The sequence below is a fragment of the Paramormyrops kingsleyae genome, chromosome 17 (assembly GCF_048594095.1).
Source record: "Paramormyrops kingsleyae isolate MSU_618 chromosome 17, PKINGS_0.4, whole genome shotgun sequence".
Classification (NCBI taxonomy): domain Eukaryota; kingdom Metazoa; phylum Chordata; class Actinopteri; order Osteoglossiformes; family Mormyridae; genus Paramormyrops; species Paramormyrops kingsleyae.
The window spans coordinates 24,218,758-24,238,509 of NC_132813.1; the positions used below are offsets into that span (position 1 = coordinate 24,218,758).

General features: G+C 40.8%; 1 protein-coding gene across 1 annotated transcript; it reads right to left on the reverse strand.

Annotated features, from left to right (window-relative positions):
* On the reverse strand, positions 1 to 9,047 carry LOC111833647 (microtubule-associated protein 6 homolog). The gene is made up of 3 exons (XM_023792148.2): positions 7,908 to 9,047; positions 4,091 to 4,307; positions 1 to 3,804 (listed from the first exon to the last, which is right to left on the reverse strand). Exons 1-3 carry the CDS (start codon positions 8,621 to 8,623, stop codon positions 3,598 to 3,600), a joined length of 1,140 nt encoding a protein of 379 aa, XP_023647916.1. The 5' UTR covers positions 8,624 to 9,047; the 3' UTR covers positions 1 to 3,597.
* Positions 9,048 to 19,752: the final 10,705 nt, after the last annotated feature.

Here is a 19,752-nt window from a genome sequence, read left to right on the forward strand (position 1 = left end):
TCAGCACCATATTTTGTGTTATTGTAAAGCAGCATTAAGACCAGAACAGTAATACATAGTATAAATAATGGTTTTAAGCAGTGCTATTGATGTGCACTTGCACATATACAACACAGCAAGTTGTATTGGAAACGAACAGTCTGACTGACTACAGTGTCACATCAGTAAAAAGCACCTTTATATTACACATCAATATGTAAACATAGGACACAATTTTAATAAAAAAAACCTATAGCAGCTTCCATTGACCACTGCAATACAAACCAGATATTGGGCAAAAGAAAGGAAATTAGTATAGCACACTAGGTGTCATATCACCTGTTACATCCCCAGTAATCTAGGGGCAGGCAGGGCACAACAACCAGTCAACCAAAAGAACCAAAAGGGAAGGAAACCCACATACACACGAGGTTCAACACTTATTAGATTTAATAGTGGGGAGAATTACACGGCAAATAAACTGTACAGATTAGGCCTGGGAGGTTGAACTTCATTAATCAATTAAAATTTCAAAAATAATTACATATTTAATGGCAAAAAACCATGTTAGAATTTTTGAAGATTTCTGTAGGCTACTATTAGTCATCAAACATGCATTTCCTCATTTGCCTAATGGCCCTTGTCACTTAATGTAGAATAAAAAATCTTCTGTGAATTTATTCAGCTGGACAGAATGGCTGAAACTAGGCAGCAAGAAATTAGTGAAATAATGCATGATTTACAACAAGAATGTGAAGATATAAGGAACTCTGCCTGGTTGACTGCAGACTGTTTAGATTTGATTGAGAATCTTTAATGGTGATTCTTATCACCAATATTTCAGAATATTAGAATAGTTTGCTTCTGAACATCCTGTCAAAATAGCATATACTATGCTATAATATCTGGACAGTATGAAAAATTAGGTTCCCTCCAAACTTAGTTATACGTAACCAAAACCAAAGGCAGCATTTGATTGCATGTCACTTTAAGTTTTAAGCTATTTTATGCACATAAATCTTTGTTAGCTGTCTAATGTCAATTGTTTGAAATTTTAATTTCACACTACAATTTAGACAGTTTTTTGTCGCTGCTGGCATTTCTGTCCTGTTGGTAGTTAAATAAATAAAAATGTGTTATTACATATTATTGTCTACTTGTCATTTTCCTTAAGACCATAGGAATACACTACTCCAAATGTTCAGCAGTGTGGAAACAAGGCCTCACGAATGCTAGCCACCTAAACCAACAAACAACACGAAGCCTTAATGGCAGCCAATACCCAGCACAGGACTTAGGCCAAAACAGCGCAAATAGCAAGGGTACAAAAACATCAGTCCCTGTCAAGAAGGACTTCACTGCTTTTATAGGGGAAGCTGAACACTGATTGGATTGATTGGACAGGGTGCTCCAATTATAAGACATTGACTTCCCTTCACAGCTAGATACAATTTCCCTGATGACCAAAGGGAGACAATTAGTGAAGCAAGCAATCCAGAAAACCCACCAATGAAGTTAACATCAGTTTTACCATTCATCAGTAAATGAAGTATACCTGAAATCATAGTACAAAAACAGAGTTTTGCCAATATCTGGTTAATATCTACCCCAAATCTTCTGGGGCATGCTGGGTATACATCAGCAGCCAGCAGCAAGGCTATGATTCTGACTAGCCAAGCTCCACCAGAGGATTATGCCTCTACCCAGTTACCCCATAAACAAAAAGACAAAATAATGAAAAAGTGCACTAATGGAAAGACTGGTATGCAGTCGTATATCTATAACTTATCAGATTTAAGGTACCCCAGTTTAAATTAACTTTATCTTCATTCCCTTACAACTAGCCCAGACTAGCTTAAATCTGACAAGTTAACCAGCTAAGCAAGAAAACCAGCTTCAGAATACAAGCCCCTAATGTCTATCAAACTTGCGAGAGAAACAGCAAGTCTGATAGTGTATTCTGAATTATCCTTCCTGCAGGAAAACTGTACCAGCCTGTACAGCACTAGCAATCAGATCTAGCTTGAAGGAACAATTAAAATTAGGGACGATGAGCAAAGAAGAGTGGCAGAGTAGACTTTTTAGCTATAGCACATCTATAGTCACTGCAGTATGTGTGCACTTTTGAATAGAACTGTTAAAATCTATAACATTTGTCTGCAGCAGTAAATCAGGGGATAAAAACAATTTCATCCATAAGTTGAGAGGATTGTGAATGGTATGCCTCTACACCAACTCCACAGGACTGAACCAAATGGACTCCTGCGGAGTTTCATGAACAGCAAACAAAACAAAGGGCACCGGTTCATGTCAACTATTCCCAGTATCCAAGCAGTACTCATGCAATATTGCCTTTAAGGTTTGGTGCCGATGCTCAAGTGCTCAAGTGCCCCTTGACTTTAATGGTGGTACGGACTGGACATAACATCTCACGCCTACAGACTGCATAGACTTCTTAAATGCCCATGAAATAAAATGTGACCCCTGATCACACAGAACACCCCAGTCCTCAAATCCTTACTAATCCCCCACCAAAATACTAGGTGGACCACTCCTGTTCCTGATTGTAGGGGCAATTAACAATCAAATACTTAAACCCTTGAGACTCTCACCTAAGTGCAAAGTCGTGTCTCTCTTTTGTGAATTACATGCTGTGTGTTTGATTTGGTTTTAAATTCTATCCTCCTGAGACCCCACCCATCCATTTATGTCCATTTTAGCGGACATTTTGTTTTTGCATCTTTTCACTGATGTAAGGAAACATATTTATTCCTGTTGTACACTAAAGAGGACATGCTGTGAAATTAAAAATAAAAATAAAGTTGAAAAAATCTAAATTGTAAGATGTCTTATTTCCTCCAAAGACAAATAACCTAAAATTGAAGGACACTTTTTTCTCAGGAGGCTATAGTACAGGGGTGCTTTTTCTCTAGTTATACGATTCTGAATTGACCTCAAAACTCTGTCTACACCTGATCTACTTTTGCATGAATGTTTAACTTGATTTTGCAATAGCAATTTGGATTTTGGAAAATAAATTCTGCAATTGGATCCATACTTGTGAGTTTCATGACTCCGTGATACTGGGTACAATTACCTTGTCTTTAAATCAGTCTTGCTTTCTTCAGTCCAAGTCTAATACACAATTATACTAATTGCATAACTGCACAGGCAGTATAGTTGTCTTTGGCTTGTCTATGCCTTTTTAAAAATCTTGAATATGTGTACAAATTAAATAGAAAATTAATGAAAATAATTTAGAACTTTCTAAACTTTGTATAATATATGAGATAAAAGAAACTTTCTATATTTTAAGGTCTGTCTTTAAAATATCCACTGGTGTCTTGGTATCTGTTTGCTTACACCTGATCACTTCCGGTTTAATAAAACATAAATTCATCAACACAGAAGGTAACTCAAATAACTTCCTTAGAGTATAATACTGAAATGCTATGCAGTGATGATGGGATAGATGTGGAAAAACTGACACTACTACATCCACATTCAGAATGAGTATAAAAACAATCATATCTACAAACTAAGAAGCAAATAAGAGTGAAGGCAGAGAGAAGATGTTCATTTTTCCCATCAAAAAATAACAGTGATACTACAGTACTATTACTCTTTAGCTTCAGCAAGTTTGTTGTTAATCTCTTTACTTTTCTTTTTGTCATTCTCTGTGGGTGCTGACTTGGGATCCTCCTCCTTTTTCTTGGCACTCCGCACCGATGACAGCTGCTTCTCTTTCCCTTTCTTTACAGGTTTACTACAGCTTGGTGTCGTTGTCTTCGTTGGTTTAGAATGAGGAGTGCTTGGCCTCTCCGCCTGGGGAAGCAAGGGGGATGACTTTAAAGCTGAAAACTGTGATTAACTTAAAATAAAATGTTTATTTACAATTTATACATTCAAAGAGCTAAGTATAATGTGTACAAAGTATAATAGCAAAGCAATGTAACTGGTTTTAATGGCCTTTTTGACCATGATACTCAACAGACTGCTGCAGGCTACTAAACAAAACAAAAAACTAGCTTTATATTATGTACTGATTTTGTTTGGTAAGCAGACCCAATCTTCAGCCACTAAGAATATGATCATAGCCCATTCCTCCCACCTTAATGGGTTCTTTGCCAGGCTCACTGTACAAGCTGCGTATCCTTCGATGCTCCTGTATCTTGTTGTCAGTGGGTATGTTCTGCACTTGCTCCCCCCTAAAGGTGGCGCTGTAGCTGGTCTCCAGGCTAGCCTTCTCTTCCACTGGGGGGGCGTACTGTGGTTTGGCTTTTATCGGCCTCACTGGCTTCACGTCAGCATAAGCTTTGAATTCATTCCTTAAAAAAAGAAATGGATGTAAGAAAAATACACAATAAGAAAACATGGAATCTATCAAGAAATCCTCCCAAGACTCCAAAAATAAAACCATTAAATTTTTGTAGTGTGCCATGAGATTTGTGTGATGCCAAGATAATGGTTGCTACTTACAGGACTGCAAATGGACCGCAATTTTCATTGACTTAATTAAGATATAATCCATCCATCCATCCATCCATCCATCCATCCAATGGACTGGTCAACAAACACAGTTGCCCTGTATAGGAAGGGCCAAAGTCACCTCCACCTGTTGAGGAGACTGAGGTCCTTCGGGGTGTGCAGAGAACTCCTACGGACTTTTTATGACACGGTAGTGGCCTCAGTAGTTCTCTATGCTGTTGTGTGCTGGGCAGGGAGTAGCTCGGACAGAGACAGGAAAAAACTTAACAAGCTTGTTAAGAAAGCTGGCTCTGTCCTGGGCTGCACACTGGACACCATCGAGGAGGTGGCGGACAGAAGGATAATACTAAAACTGTCATCCATTATGGATAACTCCTCCCACCCCCTGCACCACACTGTGGAGGCTCTGAGCAGCTCCTTCAGCACAAGACTGCTACACCCTCAGTGCAAGAAGGAGCGCTTCCGTCGATCATTCCTCCCCACAGCTATTAGACTTTACAACACATCACTGCAGTGACCACATAATCAGTATATATAATCCCTGTATATGTACATATGTGTGTATATATATGTATATGTGTGTGTGTGTGTGTGTGTGTGTATATGTATGTATGTATATATATATATATATTTCAGCAGCTGTTATCCATATACCTAGCATTGTGTATATGTTTCTTTTTTTCTTACATTTTTACTTATATATTTTTACAGTTTTAGAATTTTTTTTCTATTGTTTTTATTATCTGTATTGTTATTTTTTTGCTGATCCTATGGATCCTGTCATTTTTTGTACTGTCTTTTTTCATTATTGCTGCTGTTTCTCAAAGAATTTCCCCATTGTGGGATTAATAAAGTCTAAACTAATCTAATCTAATCCATCCATCCATCTGCCCATTCAGTACTGGGTCATAGGATACATATAGTTAATGCAGAATAAATTATTCATCATGGTGTATCATTGTCTTAGAGTAACTTGCCAAACTAAATTCCATAATACGCAAACTTCACAGAGTATGTCACCAATATGATAATGTATATGTTTCACTACTTTAATAAAACATAGTTTAAACCAATGTCCATAGGCAAGGTGATATAGTGATCTATTCTTTGTATAAAGAAAGAAATTCCCCATAGTATACACTTCCTTCCATACACAAACCTATTATCCTAGTCTGGGTTGTGGGACGGGGTATAGACAGAAGGCTGTGGTATACCCTGTATGGGACGCCAGTCCATCATAGGGACCATACACAATAATACCCTATAAGATTTTAGAGATCTTTTGACTGCTAGGGGAAACAAGAGTATACCAACACAATATGGCAAGAACCTGAAAACCCCACACACTCTGGCAGTGTAAGGAACAGATCTAACCAATGAGCCACCACAGGCCACTCCTGCACACCAATATACTGAATACTGAGTGCAAATAAAAGTCAGCAATTTACATGAATCACAGGTCTGTGGACTGGAGAAAAAGTGGGATACTTGAGAACCATGCAATCACGTGAGACAGAGCACACAGTTCCATCACAATATTTAAAGCCACCAGCCTAGAAGTATGAGGTGACAGTGCTAACTCTACCAGCTTCATTTTAAACAAGATACATGCATCCATACATCCATCCATTTTCTGTACTTGCTTGTCCTATGCAGGGTCTTGGGGGTCCAAAGCCTATCCCAGAAGTTATGGGCTCAAGACAGGGAATAACTCAGAATGGGACATAAGATACATGCAAATTACGTTTGCAATGATAGTGGCAGCATAGGACCCAGGCCAAAATGCATGATAAGACTGACTAGTTATGCAGCAAGAATGAGAGAGATGCTGAGGATGTTTAAACATTCAGAGTATGGAAACACATTGCTTACTTGAATGGATTTTGTGCTAACTTGCACCAATTTCAAAATTTTGATTTCTTGAATTTTTAAAAAATATTTTTGATCCGTGTACATTTGATTCCATGCTACTGAAACCCACATAAAGCCCATTGTAATTTAATGTATTTCATTCAAAATGTCTGTCATCAAAGGAAAGGGGCAAAACTGAGATTCATAACCTTTCAGAATAATTAATTGCTGATGTTACTGTTAGAGTGCTGTAGTGGGTTATATTGCCTTATATTTCTGTGTGTCTGCAGTTTGCTGGGCTGTGTGGGTTTTCACCCACAGCCCAAAGTCAAACAGTTAAGTGAAATGACATCTCTGAACTGTCTGTAGTGTCTGGGTGAGACCAATCTGCAGTTCAGGCCTGTGCCCCGCCCTTCTGTGCTGTGCTCCAGGCCTCCCCAGCAACCTTGTTCTGGATGTGGTTGGAAGATACACATTACTGTTAAGATTATTATTCTAATTCTAATATCTAAATAAATAACTATGTTGTGTTCGATATTAGATTTGCCAAGAAATATGGAAGAATCACAGCTTTTTTGATGACTGATTAAGAGCCAATAATTCCTGAAAAGCTGTTCATGTCAGACATATTAAACAGAGATCATATAAAAACAACCACAAGCATAAGGTGTCATCTAAAATATTCACACTTACTTATTTTCCAGGGCTCCTCTAGAGTTAAAAGCCCAACTATGCATTATCCTTAAGGCCTTTGGTGTCAAAGATTATGATAATGGAAGATATCTGATATCTAAAGAAATTTTCAATGTCAGGATCCCCAGAGATTTTGAATGTCAGGATATATTATAAAATTTTTAAATGTATTACTCAGTCTGATCTCCTGTAAATAACTAATGAAGGACTTAGATGTCACATATTAATTAAATATGTAAAATTACAGTTCTCACAGAAAGTCTTGATGCTTACTTAATTTGATAAAAATGTTGCAAATTTATAGATTTCATAACAAAAGTCCACTGACATTCAATGTTCATGCATATGTCTTCTGTACAGACATTTTCTTTTCATTAAGTGTCATGATTTTTTTTGTTGTTGATTGATTCAATTTCCTATTAATTGCAATTGTAGTAATCAACTCCCAAAAGGATACCAAACACAAATCTTTGGTGTTTTATGTTAGTGTAAAGTTATTGCACCTAGTGAGCCTGCTTGTCAATGGACTTTTTAACTCAAAACTGACACTTGGATTTCAATTTATTACTATACTTGAAACGAATGGTTTACTTAAAACTGCCGATTGTTTGTAAAGTGTATGTGTATGTAAACTACTGAATAACTTAATATTTTAAAAGTATTTTTGTTATAAAACCAATACATTTGCAATAGTTTTACAAGAATTAAGCAAGTGTCCCAAGACTATCTGTGAGTACTGTTACTCTTCCTAAGACATTTTAATGGTTATGTTTATATTTCGATGCTAATATGCATAGTAAAAAAACGTGTGGTCTATTTTACGCTGTCAGAATTTATGAATAATGAGGCTCAGACATTATTTTACTGTAAATGAAGAAATAGGACCATCGACTTACCTATACGAGCTTCCTGTGAATTCCTCCTTTATCTGCCTGTTCAGTGCATCTGCCACAGCCCTTCCTTTGCTCCCAACAACTTCACCCCTAGGTTGCAGGCCATCTGCTTTAACCTTTTCAAGTGACTTCTTCCCTTGCTTCTTTTTTTTCTCTCTAATCTCCTTCTCCTGCACCTTGTCAGTAATTTCGCTCTTCTCCACACCACCGGCATCCTCCGCAGACGCAGCAGGACCGGCGTACCGAGACCTTTGCTCTGTGTCACTGGCCACAAAGCTGCTCGCACTAGGCTTGGGAATCCAAGGGTGGTCTCGCTTATTCGGAATCGGCCAAGGCTTGAAATCCTTCTGGTACTGCGTCTCATTATTGAAAGGGGTATGCGACGGATGATACTCGTTCTTGGGCTTGCAGCTTCGTTCCGGGCGGACTTTCCAAGCTTTGAAGTCCTGGCGCATTACAGATGAGCTCAACAATTGCGCAACATCAGCAGCAGCTGAAGCACCAGCTACTCCTACCCGATTACTATGGGATGGCTGTGTTTCTATGGCCAGTCGAGACTGGGGATGCGGCTGTTTTCGCTGGTGCCGCACATGGAAATGCTGCTCATCGGTCACATCGGAATATTTTGTAAACACCAAAGGCACAGCGATGTCACCTTTGTCCAACTCACTCCAGAAACGGTTGATGCAACATGCCCTGGTAATGCAGGGCCAGGCCATTATTACCGTGGAAAATATCTAATGACTGTATTAAATCATGTATGCCGCGACAGCAATAGCACGAAATGTATTTCGATCGAATGCGTCCAGCGAGGAACAGATGGATCCTTGAATCTTGGATATGAGATGGAAAAACAATGTTCCTCTAAGACAAAAGAGTTCCTCCAAAAGCCCTTGCAAAAAGCAGAATTGCCCACGGCTTGATAATCTTCCAACAATTACATGCGAAATGAATGCATAATACAAATGACAAAATGGTGGGAAAATTGTAAAAAAGAAGATAATAAATCTTAAATCCCTTTGACGTCTTTTTCATGTAAACGAATAAGACATTTCTCTGTTTATACTATGGCAATAGAAAGAACGAAGGCGACCACACCCGTTTGCCGAGAAATCCCGAGAAGATGCACCGCACTCGAATCAGCACCTGCCTCCGTCACAGTCACCCTTTAGCAGGAGTGGGTGGAGGCTGCACATTTAACTCTTCACTTACAGAAAGTACAATCCAGCATTGATTTATATAAATGTTTCGTAATATGCTTGTAATACATCCATTTCCCAAAACTCTGGACTATTTTCTCAGCTAATCCTCTGGCAATTTTACCCATATCTGAGGTCTTGATGGGATGAGGGTTGCCGTGTTTACGGCTGGCCATTTGATTTGGTAGAGGCTTAATTATATCATGACTATGAACATTCATTTGTTGAATAAATTTTGTTTTCGTTTGCATATATTGCGGTACGATAAACGCATATTATGCAAGATATTTATATATATTTATCAAACAAGAAATCCTCATATATAAGGTAGGCTATATTAATTATTAAGGAAAGACGTACGTATACTTCGTATGTTAATGAAGAGCAGTTTCTGTTAACTATATTCTATAAAATACTGTATATTTTAGACTTTTCTCTGGAGTACAGTGATCTCTTTTATCAAAATACTCTCTGACGTAAGTGTGTTAGCAAGAAAACCATTAGCAATTAGCCATTAGGCGTATATTTTTCAGAGACAGTATTTCCGAAGTGCAATTTTTTTGTAAAAAAATAAAATAAAAAAGACCTTCTTTGTATTCTTATTCTTATTTTATTGATGAGCCATTTCCCTAGTAACTTAAAATAACCAAATTTACACAAGTCTCTGTTTAGTTTAAGATGAGGTAACATATGATAAACTTTATTACTCGATTCCTTATGTAGTACAAAGCAAGAGAAAGTGCAAACAGGGGCTTTCTTAAAAACGTTGATTGATTTGTAAAATGGAACTTTTGAAGGATTTTGATGGAACAATAACTTAACTTTCCTTTATTCCATCCATCCATCCATCTTGCTTGCTTATCCTGGACTAGGTGATTGGGGGTTTGAATCCTGCTTGCTGTGTTTGTAGAGTCTGTATGTTCTGACCAGGTCCATCTTCAAAGATGCCAGCCATCACAGGCACAAACTGTTTTTGCTCCTACCATTAGGGAAATGGTACTGGAACTTCAGCACAGGGACAAACAGACTCTATAACAGCTTCTAAGGTTCTGCCCTCAGCCAGTAAGGCTACTCAATAGCTGATTATGCTATTAATGTGGACACTTTGCAAATTTCTTTTTTTTTTTTTTTTACTTTTATTTACATACTTTTTTTTTTTACGTATCATTAGTAAATGGCCTGCATTTACTGCTGTATGCTTTACTGTTGTGTATTTGATAAATAAACTTTGATTATGGTTTATCTATCCGCACATCACATTTTACCCAGTGACAGGATTACAAGGACAGTTTCATGGAGGCACCTGAAACCCAGGATAGTAAGAACAAAAGTCAGGTTACAGACACTGTCTTGGTAAGATGGTGACAGTGTGACTCAGTGAATCATACTGCTGCCTCACACCACTAAGGTACTGCTTCTCTGCTATATGTGTGTGGAATTATTAGCTGCTCCCCACATTGTACGAGCTTCTTCCGGGTACTCCAGTTGCATTTAGGCTAAGTGGGGTGTCTCTAAATTGCATAGTGTGTATACACTCACCTAAAGGATTATTAGGAACACCATACTAATACGGTGTTTGACCCCCTTTCGCCTTCAGAACTGCCTTAATTCTACGTGGCATTGATTCAACAAGGTGCTGAAAGCATTCTTTAGAAATGTTTGCCCATATTGATAGGATAGCATCTTGCAGTTGATGGAGATTTGTGGGATGCACATCCAGGGCACGAAGCTCCCGTTCCACCACATCCCAAAGATGCTCTATTGGGTTGAGATCTGGTGACTGTAGTACAGTGAACTCATTGTCATGTTCAAGAAACCAATTTGAAATGATTTGAGCTTTGTGACATGGTGCATTATCCTGCTGGAAGTAGCCATCAGAGGATGGGTACATGGTGGTCATAAAGGGATGGACATGGTCAGAAACAATGCTCAGGTAGGCCGTGGCATTTAAACGATGCCCAGTTGGCACTAAGGGGCCTAAAGTGTGCCAAGAAAACATCCCCCACACCATTACACCACCACCACCAGCCCGCACAGTGGTAACAAGGCATGATGGATCCATGTTCTCATTCTGTTTACGCCAAATTCTGACTCTACCATTTGAATGTCTCAACAGAAATCGAGACTCATCAGACCAGGCAACATTTTTCCAGTCTTCAACTGTCCAATTTTGGTGAGCTCGTGCAAATTGTAGCCTCTTTTTCCTATTTGTAGTGGAGATGAGTGGTACCCGGTGGGGTTCTTCTGCTGTTGTAGCCCATCCGCCTCAAGGTTGTTTGTGTTGTGGCTTCACAAATGCTTTGCTGCATACCTCGGTTGTAACGAGTGGTTATTTCAGTCAAAGTTGCTCTTCTATCAGCTTGAATCAGTCGGCCCATTCTCCTCTGACCTCTAGCATCAACAAGGCATTTTTGCCCACAGGACTGCCGCATACTGGATGTTTTTCCCTTTGCACACCATTCTTTGTAAACCCTAGAAATGGTTGTGCGTGAAAATCCCAGTAACTGAGCAGATTGTGAAATACTCAGACCGGCCCGTCTGGCACCAACAACCATGCCACGCTCAAAATTGCTTAAATCACCTTTCTGTCCCATTCTGACATTCAATTTGGAGTTCAGGAGATTGTCTTGACCATTACCACACCCATAAATGCATTGAAGCAACTGCCATGTGATTGGTTGATTAGATAATTGCATTAATGAGAAATTTAACAGGTGTTCCTAATAATCCTTTAGGTGAGTGTATATGTGTTCTTTGTTGGACTGGCATCCCATCCATGGTGTACCTCAGTCATGTGATCTGTGCTGGTTTGATGGGCTGCAACCCACCCCCATGACTCTGAATAAGAGAGTTGTTCAAAGATAAATATATAATAGTTAAGAAGAAAGAAAATATTCATCTAAAAAAATTCAAGATTTTGTCTGCTGCCATTTATTCTGTTTATTGCACTTTTTTTACCCACCTTAGAAAAAATGGAACAGTTACTTAAATTATTTTTTTAACAGACTGGATGATCTCTAAGTAACAGCCTTTTTAAAGGGTGTTACCAAAGGTGCCAAATATCTGTGATATTTTTGTATTCTGGTAATGATTGGTTGTCATTAGTTGGACAAACAAAAAAATGATGAATTGACCAGTTAACATTGCTTTACAAAGTTAGTTTCTCTGGCCGTTATGTCAAAATTTCAGAAATATGACAGCAGAGCAAAGAAATGGAAAGCACAAAACTGAAAGGGCTTCATAATCAGGAGACACAGAAAAAGATTCCCAGGCTTACTGGGTACTTTAGGCCTACTGGCATTTCTAGTTCTGTCAGGGATCTGGCCGGCTTTAGCACAAGGATGAGGCATCATGCAGGCGGGGAACAAAAATGTGGACAACCCACTTGGGTCAGGGGGGTATTCCATGAAAGTAGCTAAAGAAAGGCAGACTTTCCAGAAAAAGTCAGACTCAACCAAGGTCCATTTCTAAACTTAGCCTCATGTCGTTCCACGAACACAGTTCAGTTTTAACTAATCAAGGCTCGAGAGCTTTGCTTTTTGGTTCAGTTCTTTCTTAGCCACGACGAACCAGTTAAGCGCCTGCAAAACTGCAGACGCCGCTCCAATTTGTCTATCCAGCTCCCGATCTGGCCTACCTTCACTCCTGAACAACACCCCGAGATACTTAAACTCCTCCACTTGAGGCAGTACGTCTTCCCTGACCTGAAGAGGGTAATCTACCCGTTTCCGGCTGAGAACCATGGTCTTGGACTTGACCCCCAGACTAATAATTCCCGGTAAGCCTCCTTCTTCAGCTTGACTGGAACAGTGTCCATTCAGACTCAATGTCCCCGACCTCCCCCGGTATGCATTTGGAATTCTGCCGGAAGTGCAAGTTAAAGCTCCGGCGAACAGGAGCCTCTGCCAGACGTTCCCAGCAGACCCTCACTATGCGCTTGGACCTACCAGGTCTGACCGGCTTCCTCCCCCGCCACCTGAGCCAACTCACCACCAGGTGGTGATCAGTTGACAGCTCTGCCCCTCTCTTTACCCGAGTGTCCAAGACGGAAGGTCGCAGATCAGATGATACGATTATGAAATCGATCATCGACCTGTAGCCCCGGGCATGTTCGTACCATGTCCACTTATGGACACCCTTATGCTCAAACATGGTTGTTATGGACAAACCATGCATTGCACAGAAGTCCAATAACAGAACACCACTCGGGTTCAGATCAGGGAGGCCGTTCCTCCCAATCACCCCCCTCCAGGTTACACTGTCATTGCCCACGTGAGCGTTGAAGTCCCCCAGCAAAACGATGGAATCCCCTCGTGGCACACTAACGAGCATACCACTAAGGGAATCCAAGAAGAATGGGTACTCTGAACTGATATTCGGCGCATAAGCGCAGATGACAGTCAGAGACCTATCCTCGACCCGAAGGCGCAGGGAAACAGCCCTCTCGTTCACCGGGGTAAACTCCGTTGTTAAAGCACCGAGCTGTGGGGCCCCACCCCAGCCCGGCATCGCTCACCCGCCGCAACTCCAGAAAAGAACGTCCAGCCCCTCTCCAGGGGCCTCATGTATAACGACGAGTGTAGAATTCACACTAAAACAAGGCGTACGGACAAAACTAGGAATGTGCGTAAGCAAGAAAAAATCCAGATGCATAAAACTGTGCGTAAGCACAGATCTACGCACATTCCCTTTATAAATCCCAATGAGCGTGAAATTTAACGTACGTGAATGAGCCCACAGCCACCCCCCCGACCCGCCCATAATTATGTATATTTGCATATGTAAATCTGTATAAATGCCCGCTTTGTTCTATGTTTTTCTTAAACAACAATGAATAAACCACGTGGGAAAAAGAAGTATTTCAGTGAGTGCGAAGTGGAGGTCATGTTAACAGAAATCGAGAAAAGAAAAGTGATATTATTTGGTGGTATAAGTGGCATCAGCAATAAACGAAAGTTGACGGAGTGGCACAACGTGGCAGAGTCAGTTAAAAGTGTTGGTTCCGAAAATGGCACGGTGGCCGAAATTAAAAAGAAGTGGTCGGAAATTAAAATTGACGTGAAAAAACGAGCGGCCGCTCACCGTAAGAGTCTTAAAAGCACAGGCGGAGGTTGCGGAATTCCTGGTATCACACCCTTTGAGCAACTAGTTGCTGCGATGATTGGGGACACACTTTTATCGGGTGAGGGGGACGCCGATGTCAGCGCGGGTGAGTTTTTCTCGTACCATACTTGTTTGAATTACTTGCATGTTTATGAATAACACGTAGGGCGCAGATGCGGTGTTACTTTAGTTTATTCTGTTTGTTTATTCTTACAGACAATAGTACAAGAGGTGCCCCCAGTGCATTAATTGAGTACATTAATAAAGTGAAAGTGCTTTCTATTTACATAAGCATAAGCAAATTCGTTCTCTGAAGGTGACTTTATAGCAATGTGTGCGCAGTCGATAATTCGACTACATTTGGAAAAACGGACATCGCTGCGAATTGCGCTTTAATGTTTGCCTGTTCACCCACAGTGTAGGGAAAATTTATATATCTCGATGACAAGCGGATTATGCCATCCCATACAGCTGGCATGGCACGACTCAGTGATGACTGAGAAATGCCTGATCGGTCCGCAAGTTCACGCTGAAAAGCACCTGTGGCTAAAAATCCGAGGGTGGAGAGAACTTGTACAGGTACCGGTAAGGCGCAATTTCTTGCAGTCTTCCTCCGTAAAGCTGGCTCCAGTTCAGCACACAGCTCCAAGAGGATAGCTCTTGGAAATCTGAATCGACTTAGTAGCCAGTCATCATCATGAGCCAAGAAATCACTGTGATCCCTGAATACACACTCTCTTCTGACTCTTCCATTTGCAATGTCCTCTAACAATGCAAGAGCAGCCATGGTTGGAATATTTTTTGTCTTTCCCTGCACCGTTTTATTGTCACAGATTGATTACGATCAGGTGACCGATGGCCAATTAATTTCTGTGTATTTCATGCAGACCGCGTCATGAATGCGAGTCTGACACAGTGAAACTGCAGTAGCACTCTTTTGCCAGTAGGTGCCTCCATTTTGCCAAATCGAGCAGAAACTTGCGTACGCCTTGTCTGGGGTTGCCGTGAGAATGTGCGTGGCGGTACGCCAAGTTTAGTTTTTATACATCTCGACGTGAGCGTGGAAACGGGCGTGCGCAACATTTTTGTGCGTAAGCACCGTTTATACATGAGGCCCCAGGAGATTGGTTCCAGAACCCATGCTATGCCTTGAGGTGAGTCCGACTATATCTAGTCGATATTTCTCAACATCACGCACAAGCTCAGGCTCCTTCCACACCAGAGAGGTGACATTCCATGTCCCGAGTGCCAGTTTTGTCAGCCGGGGATCGGACCGCCAGGGCCTCCCTTGGCCGCCACCCGATCCACAATGCACCGAACCCCTGACATTCCCCTTGCGGGTGGTGGGCCCACCTGGGGACAGTCCCGTGTGCCTCTTTCGGGCTATGCCCGGCTGGGCCCCATGGGCCAAGGCCCGGCCACCAGGCGCTCACCAACAGGCCCCTCCCCCAGGCCTGGCTCCAGGGTGATTCAGCGGGGATTCATTTAAGACACGTTGATGGAACGGAACTCTCACTTAAATAAGACTGACTTGTCAAAATAAGTCAGACTTTCCCTTAATCCTGCTTCGTGGAATACCCCCCAGGGCAACAAGGGTCAGGCAGAACATATAGCAAAACAACAGCATCAAACATTTCATACCTACAACATACAAGGAACCACTAAGGAACTGAACTGAGACAGAGACTAAAATACTAAGGGGTAACGAGACTAACACAGGACAGGTGAGACTAATTAACAAGGACTAGTAAGACAGGCAACAGGTGAAACTAATAAGCTAAAACATGAAACGCAAACTAGGAAACAGAATGGGGATAACAGACCAGTAAAAACACAGTCAAGGGCACAAGGACAAAAAACCAAAACCGAATACAAATCAAAACACAGGGACTTGAAAACTGATTCAATTGTAACACAAGGGAACAAAATCTACAAAAACAGAAGTTGGGATTCGAACACACAACAGAGAAGTTCACAGACAACTGTATGCTCAACACGTCAAGCCATTCAGCTGACAGGGAGTAGGGGACAACACAAAGACTGACAGGATGGACAGGATGGCCAGTAACAGGTGGCCAAACGGGGAAGGAACACGAAAGACTGGGAACAGCAGGAGCTGACCCTGACAAGTTCAAGCCATTTGCTATATGCAGACCCAGCAGATACACTGTAGCTGTTACCAGTATGTGTAAAAAATGACCGGTTATACTTCAGGAGTACCACAACATGTGCCCAAATGAGAATTCTTACAACACAGATCCTGCACTTTGCAGAGAAATTGATGAAAATGTGTGACACTACTGGGCTAAAAATGGACCAGAACTGTGATAACAAAAATGCCGGCATTAGACTGGTCCTTCTTCAAGAGTTTGCATACCCTTAGTTCTTAATACTGTGTATTTCCGCCTTTAGCATCAATCATGACTTTGCAATCTTTTGTGATAGTTGTTATGAGACCCTTGATTTTCTCAGGTGCCAAAGTTGCCATTTCTCCTTCACAACAAGCCCCCAGGTCTCATAAATTCTCAGGTTGTCTTGCATGACCTGCACATTTGAGAGGTGGTTGAATGATATTGAGATCAGGAGACTGTGATGGCCATTCCAGCACCTTCACTGCTGAAAGGTCGGCTTGGCCTTGTGTTTTGGATCATTGTCATGGTGTAAGATCCAAGTGCATCTCATGTGCAGCTTCCAGGCTGATGAATGCAAATTGTTCTCCAGTATTTTCTGATGACATGCTGCATTCATCTCGCCATCAATTTTGACTAAATTCTTTGAACCTTTATAGCTCATACACCCCCAAAACATCAGAGATCCACCTCCATGCATCACAGTGGGGAAGGTGTACTTTTCATCATTAACCTTGTTGATTGTTGTTGTTGTTGGCTGTCGGTGGTGCAGAGTCAAGAACCTGCGCCTCAACACCACAAAAACAAAGGAGCTGGCTATTGATTTCAGAATCAAATAAAAAAAAATGTAAAATAAAACTGACATCCAACCACTCACCATCGCCAGGGCAAATGTGGAGAGGGTCCTGGTGTTCAGGTTCTTGGGTATTGAATTGGAGGATGACCTGACCTGGAGCGCTAACACTAAGGAGCTACTGAAAAAGGCGCAGCAGAGACTGTATTTTCTGTGAATCCTCAGAAAGAACCGTCTCCCCAAAAATCTGCTCCTTGCCTTTTACAACTGTTCCATCGAGAGCGTACTTACCTATGGACTTTGCATGTGGTACGGCAGCTGTACAGATGTGAAAACTCTCCACAGGGTCATCAGGGCAGCAGAGAAAACAATTGGCTGCCCTCTCCCCACCCTGGAACAAATCTAAACCTCCCGATGCTGAAAAAAAAAAGCTATGGACATTTTACATGATTCATCACATCCCGGTCACTGTCTCTTTCAGCTTTTGCCATCAGGCAAGAAATACAGAACAATGAAAATCAGGACAAACCTAAAAAACAGTTTTTTAATCATGGCCTTAAACTCAAAATAGGACTGTTAATTTTTATATTTCATAAGTGCAATTTGTATAGTGAGTGCAATTTGTATATTTTTAATATATTCTTTTATTACTCTTATGCCTCACATTCAGTTGACTGCATTTTCTCAATTCCGTTGTCAAGTGACAATGACAATAAAGATTATCTTATCTTAGATCTCCAAACAGAGTGTTTCTGGCTGTAACCAAGTTCAGTTTTGGCCTCATCTCTCCAACTGACTTTGTTCTAAAGTTTTGAGGCTTGTCTAGATGCTGTTTGGCATATTGTAAGCAGGCTGTTTTGTAGTATTGGAACAGTGAAGGCTTTTTTCTTGCAACTTGACCATTTATGTTCTAGAAACTCCTCATTGTGCATCTTGAAACAGCAACACCACATTTTTTGCAGAGAAGCCTGTATTTGAGCTGAGGTGGATTGCAAGTTTTTCTTTGCATCCCAAAAAATGTATCTGGTATTTATCTTGGTTGGTCTACCTGACTTTGGCTTGGTATCAGCAGAACCCCTAATTTTCCACTTCATTATCAGAGTTTGAACAATACTAACTGGCATTTTCAAATCTTTTCATATCTTTTTATTTCCTTTTCCTAATTTATAGAATTCAACAACCTTTTCTTACAGGTCCTTTGATAGTTCTTTGTTCTTTCCCCATACCACAGTATCCAGCATGTCAGTTCTGCCCTGGATGAATTTAAATTGACTATTTATACACACTTGATATCAATCAAAGAAGTCACAGGTGTGGACCCTTACCCTTTATTTCCCTAAATGAACCTCTGTCGGTCAACGTATGTGTATGTAATCAGGCCCAACATTCTAGGGCGTGTAAACTTTTGATCTGGCCCATTTGCCCATTTGGGTGATTTTCATAATAAGTTAAAAAGAACACACACAATTATATGAAAATTAGCTGTTTTGCCTTACCACTCTTCCTAAATAAAAGAGAAGTGTTCAAGTCATATCATACAGTACAAACAATGGCCAATATTTCACGAAAGCTGCCAGGGTATGTGCGCTTATGACCACAACTGTATATGTAAGCTCTGCTGGAGACATTAAATAATGATTTTGCAAATTTTCACCAACTAAAAGCCACACTTGAGGAACCTTATGCTAATTAGTTTACAGGATATGGGCATTGACATGAATAATTGCAGAGGTCAGTGCTGTGACAATGCAGCCCACAGGCCTGGCATTTACAAAGGTCTACAAGCTCATATTAAAGAGATAAATCCTCTAATTTCTGTAAGTGAACGAAAGAACATAAGAAATTTACAAAAGGAGGAGGCCTTTCGGCCCATCAAGCTTTTTTGTTGAGAATTCAACTAATAGCTCAGAGATGTTAAAATCTTATCTAGCTCCGATTTAAAGGAACCCAATGTTTTAGCTTGCACTACACTAACAGGAAGATTATTCCATACTCTAACTACTTGCTGTGTAAAATGTTCTCCTGCTAATTTCTACCTATGGCAGGGGTGTCAAACTGCAGTCCTAGAGGGCCGGAGCCCTGTGTAGCTTAGTTCATTCCCTATACCACCACAAACGATTCAGCTCAAGAGCTGTGTGGTAATTAGGACAAGGAGTTTAATCGGGTGTGTTAAATAAGGGGAAACCCAAAATTGTGCAGGGCTCTTGCCCTCCAGGACTAGAGTTTGACACCCGTGACCTATGGCCGCGAGTTCTAGTATTTAAACTAATATTGAAATAGCCATTTGGCTGAACGGCATCCAGACCCGTTAGAATCTAATAGACCTGGATCATGTCCCCCCTTACACTCTAAAAACTGCTGGGTTAAAAACAACCCAATTTGGGTTATTTTGGTAACCCAGCGCTGGGTAAAAAAGGGACTAACCCAATGCTGGGTTATTTTGACCCAACAAGTTGGGTTACACGTTTAACCCAGCATGCTGGGTTGTGATTTTTAACCCAACTATTAGTTAAAAATGACTACACTGCTGGGTTGAATGTAACCCAAAATGGGTCAGAAATTTAATCTAGAAACTTTGGTGATTAAAATTACTAAAATAAAAACAATTCTACAGCAATACATAC

Bases quoted from the DNA above. Each gene is read 5' to 3' on its own strand.
- LOC111833647 (XM_023792148.2), bottom strand. From the start codon at position 8,623: ATGGCCTGGCCCTGCATTACCAGGGCATGTTGCATCAACCGTTTCTGG. The intron at 4,308-7,907 runs GTAAGTCGATGG...TCTTTTTTTAAG, and splicing joins TTCACAGGAAGCTCGTATAG to GAATGAATTCAAAGCTTATG. The intron at 3,805-4,090 runs GTGGGAGGAATG...TTGCTTCCCCAG, and splicing joins CTGGCAAAGAACCCATTAAG to GCGGAGAGGCCAAGCACTCC.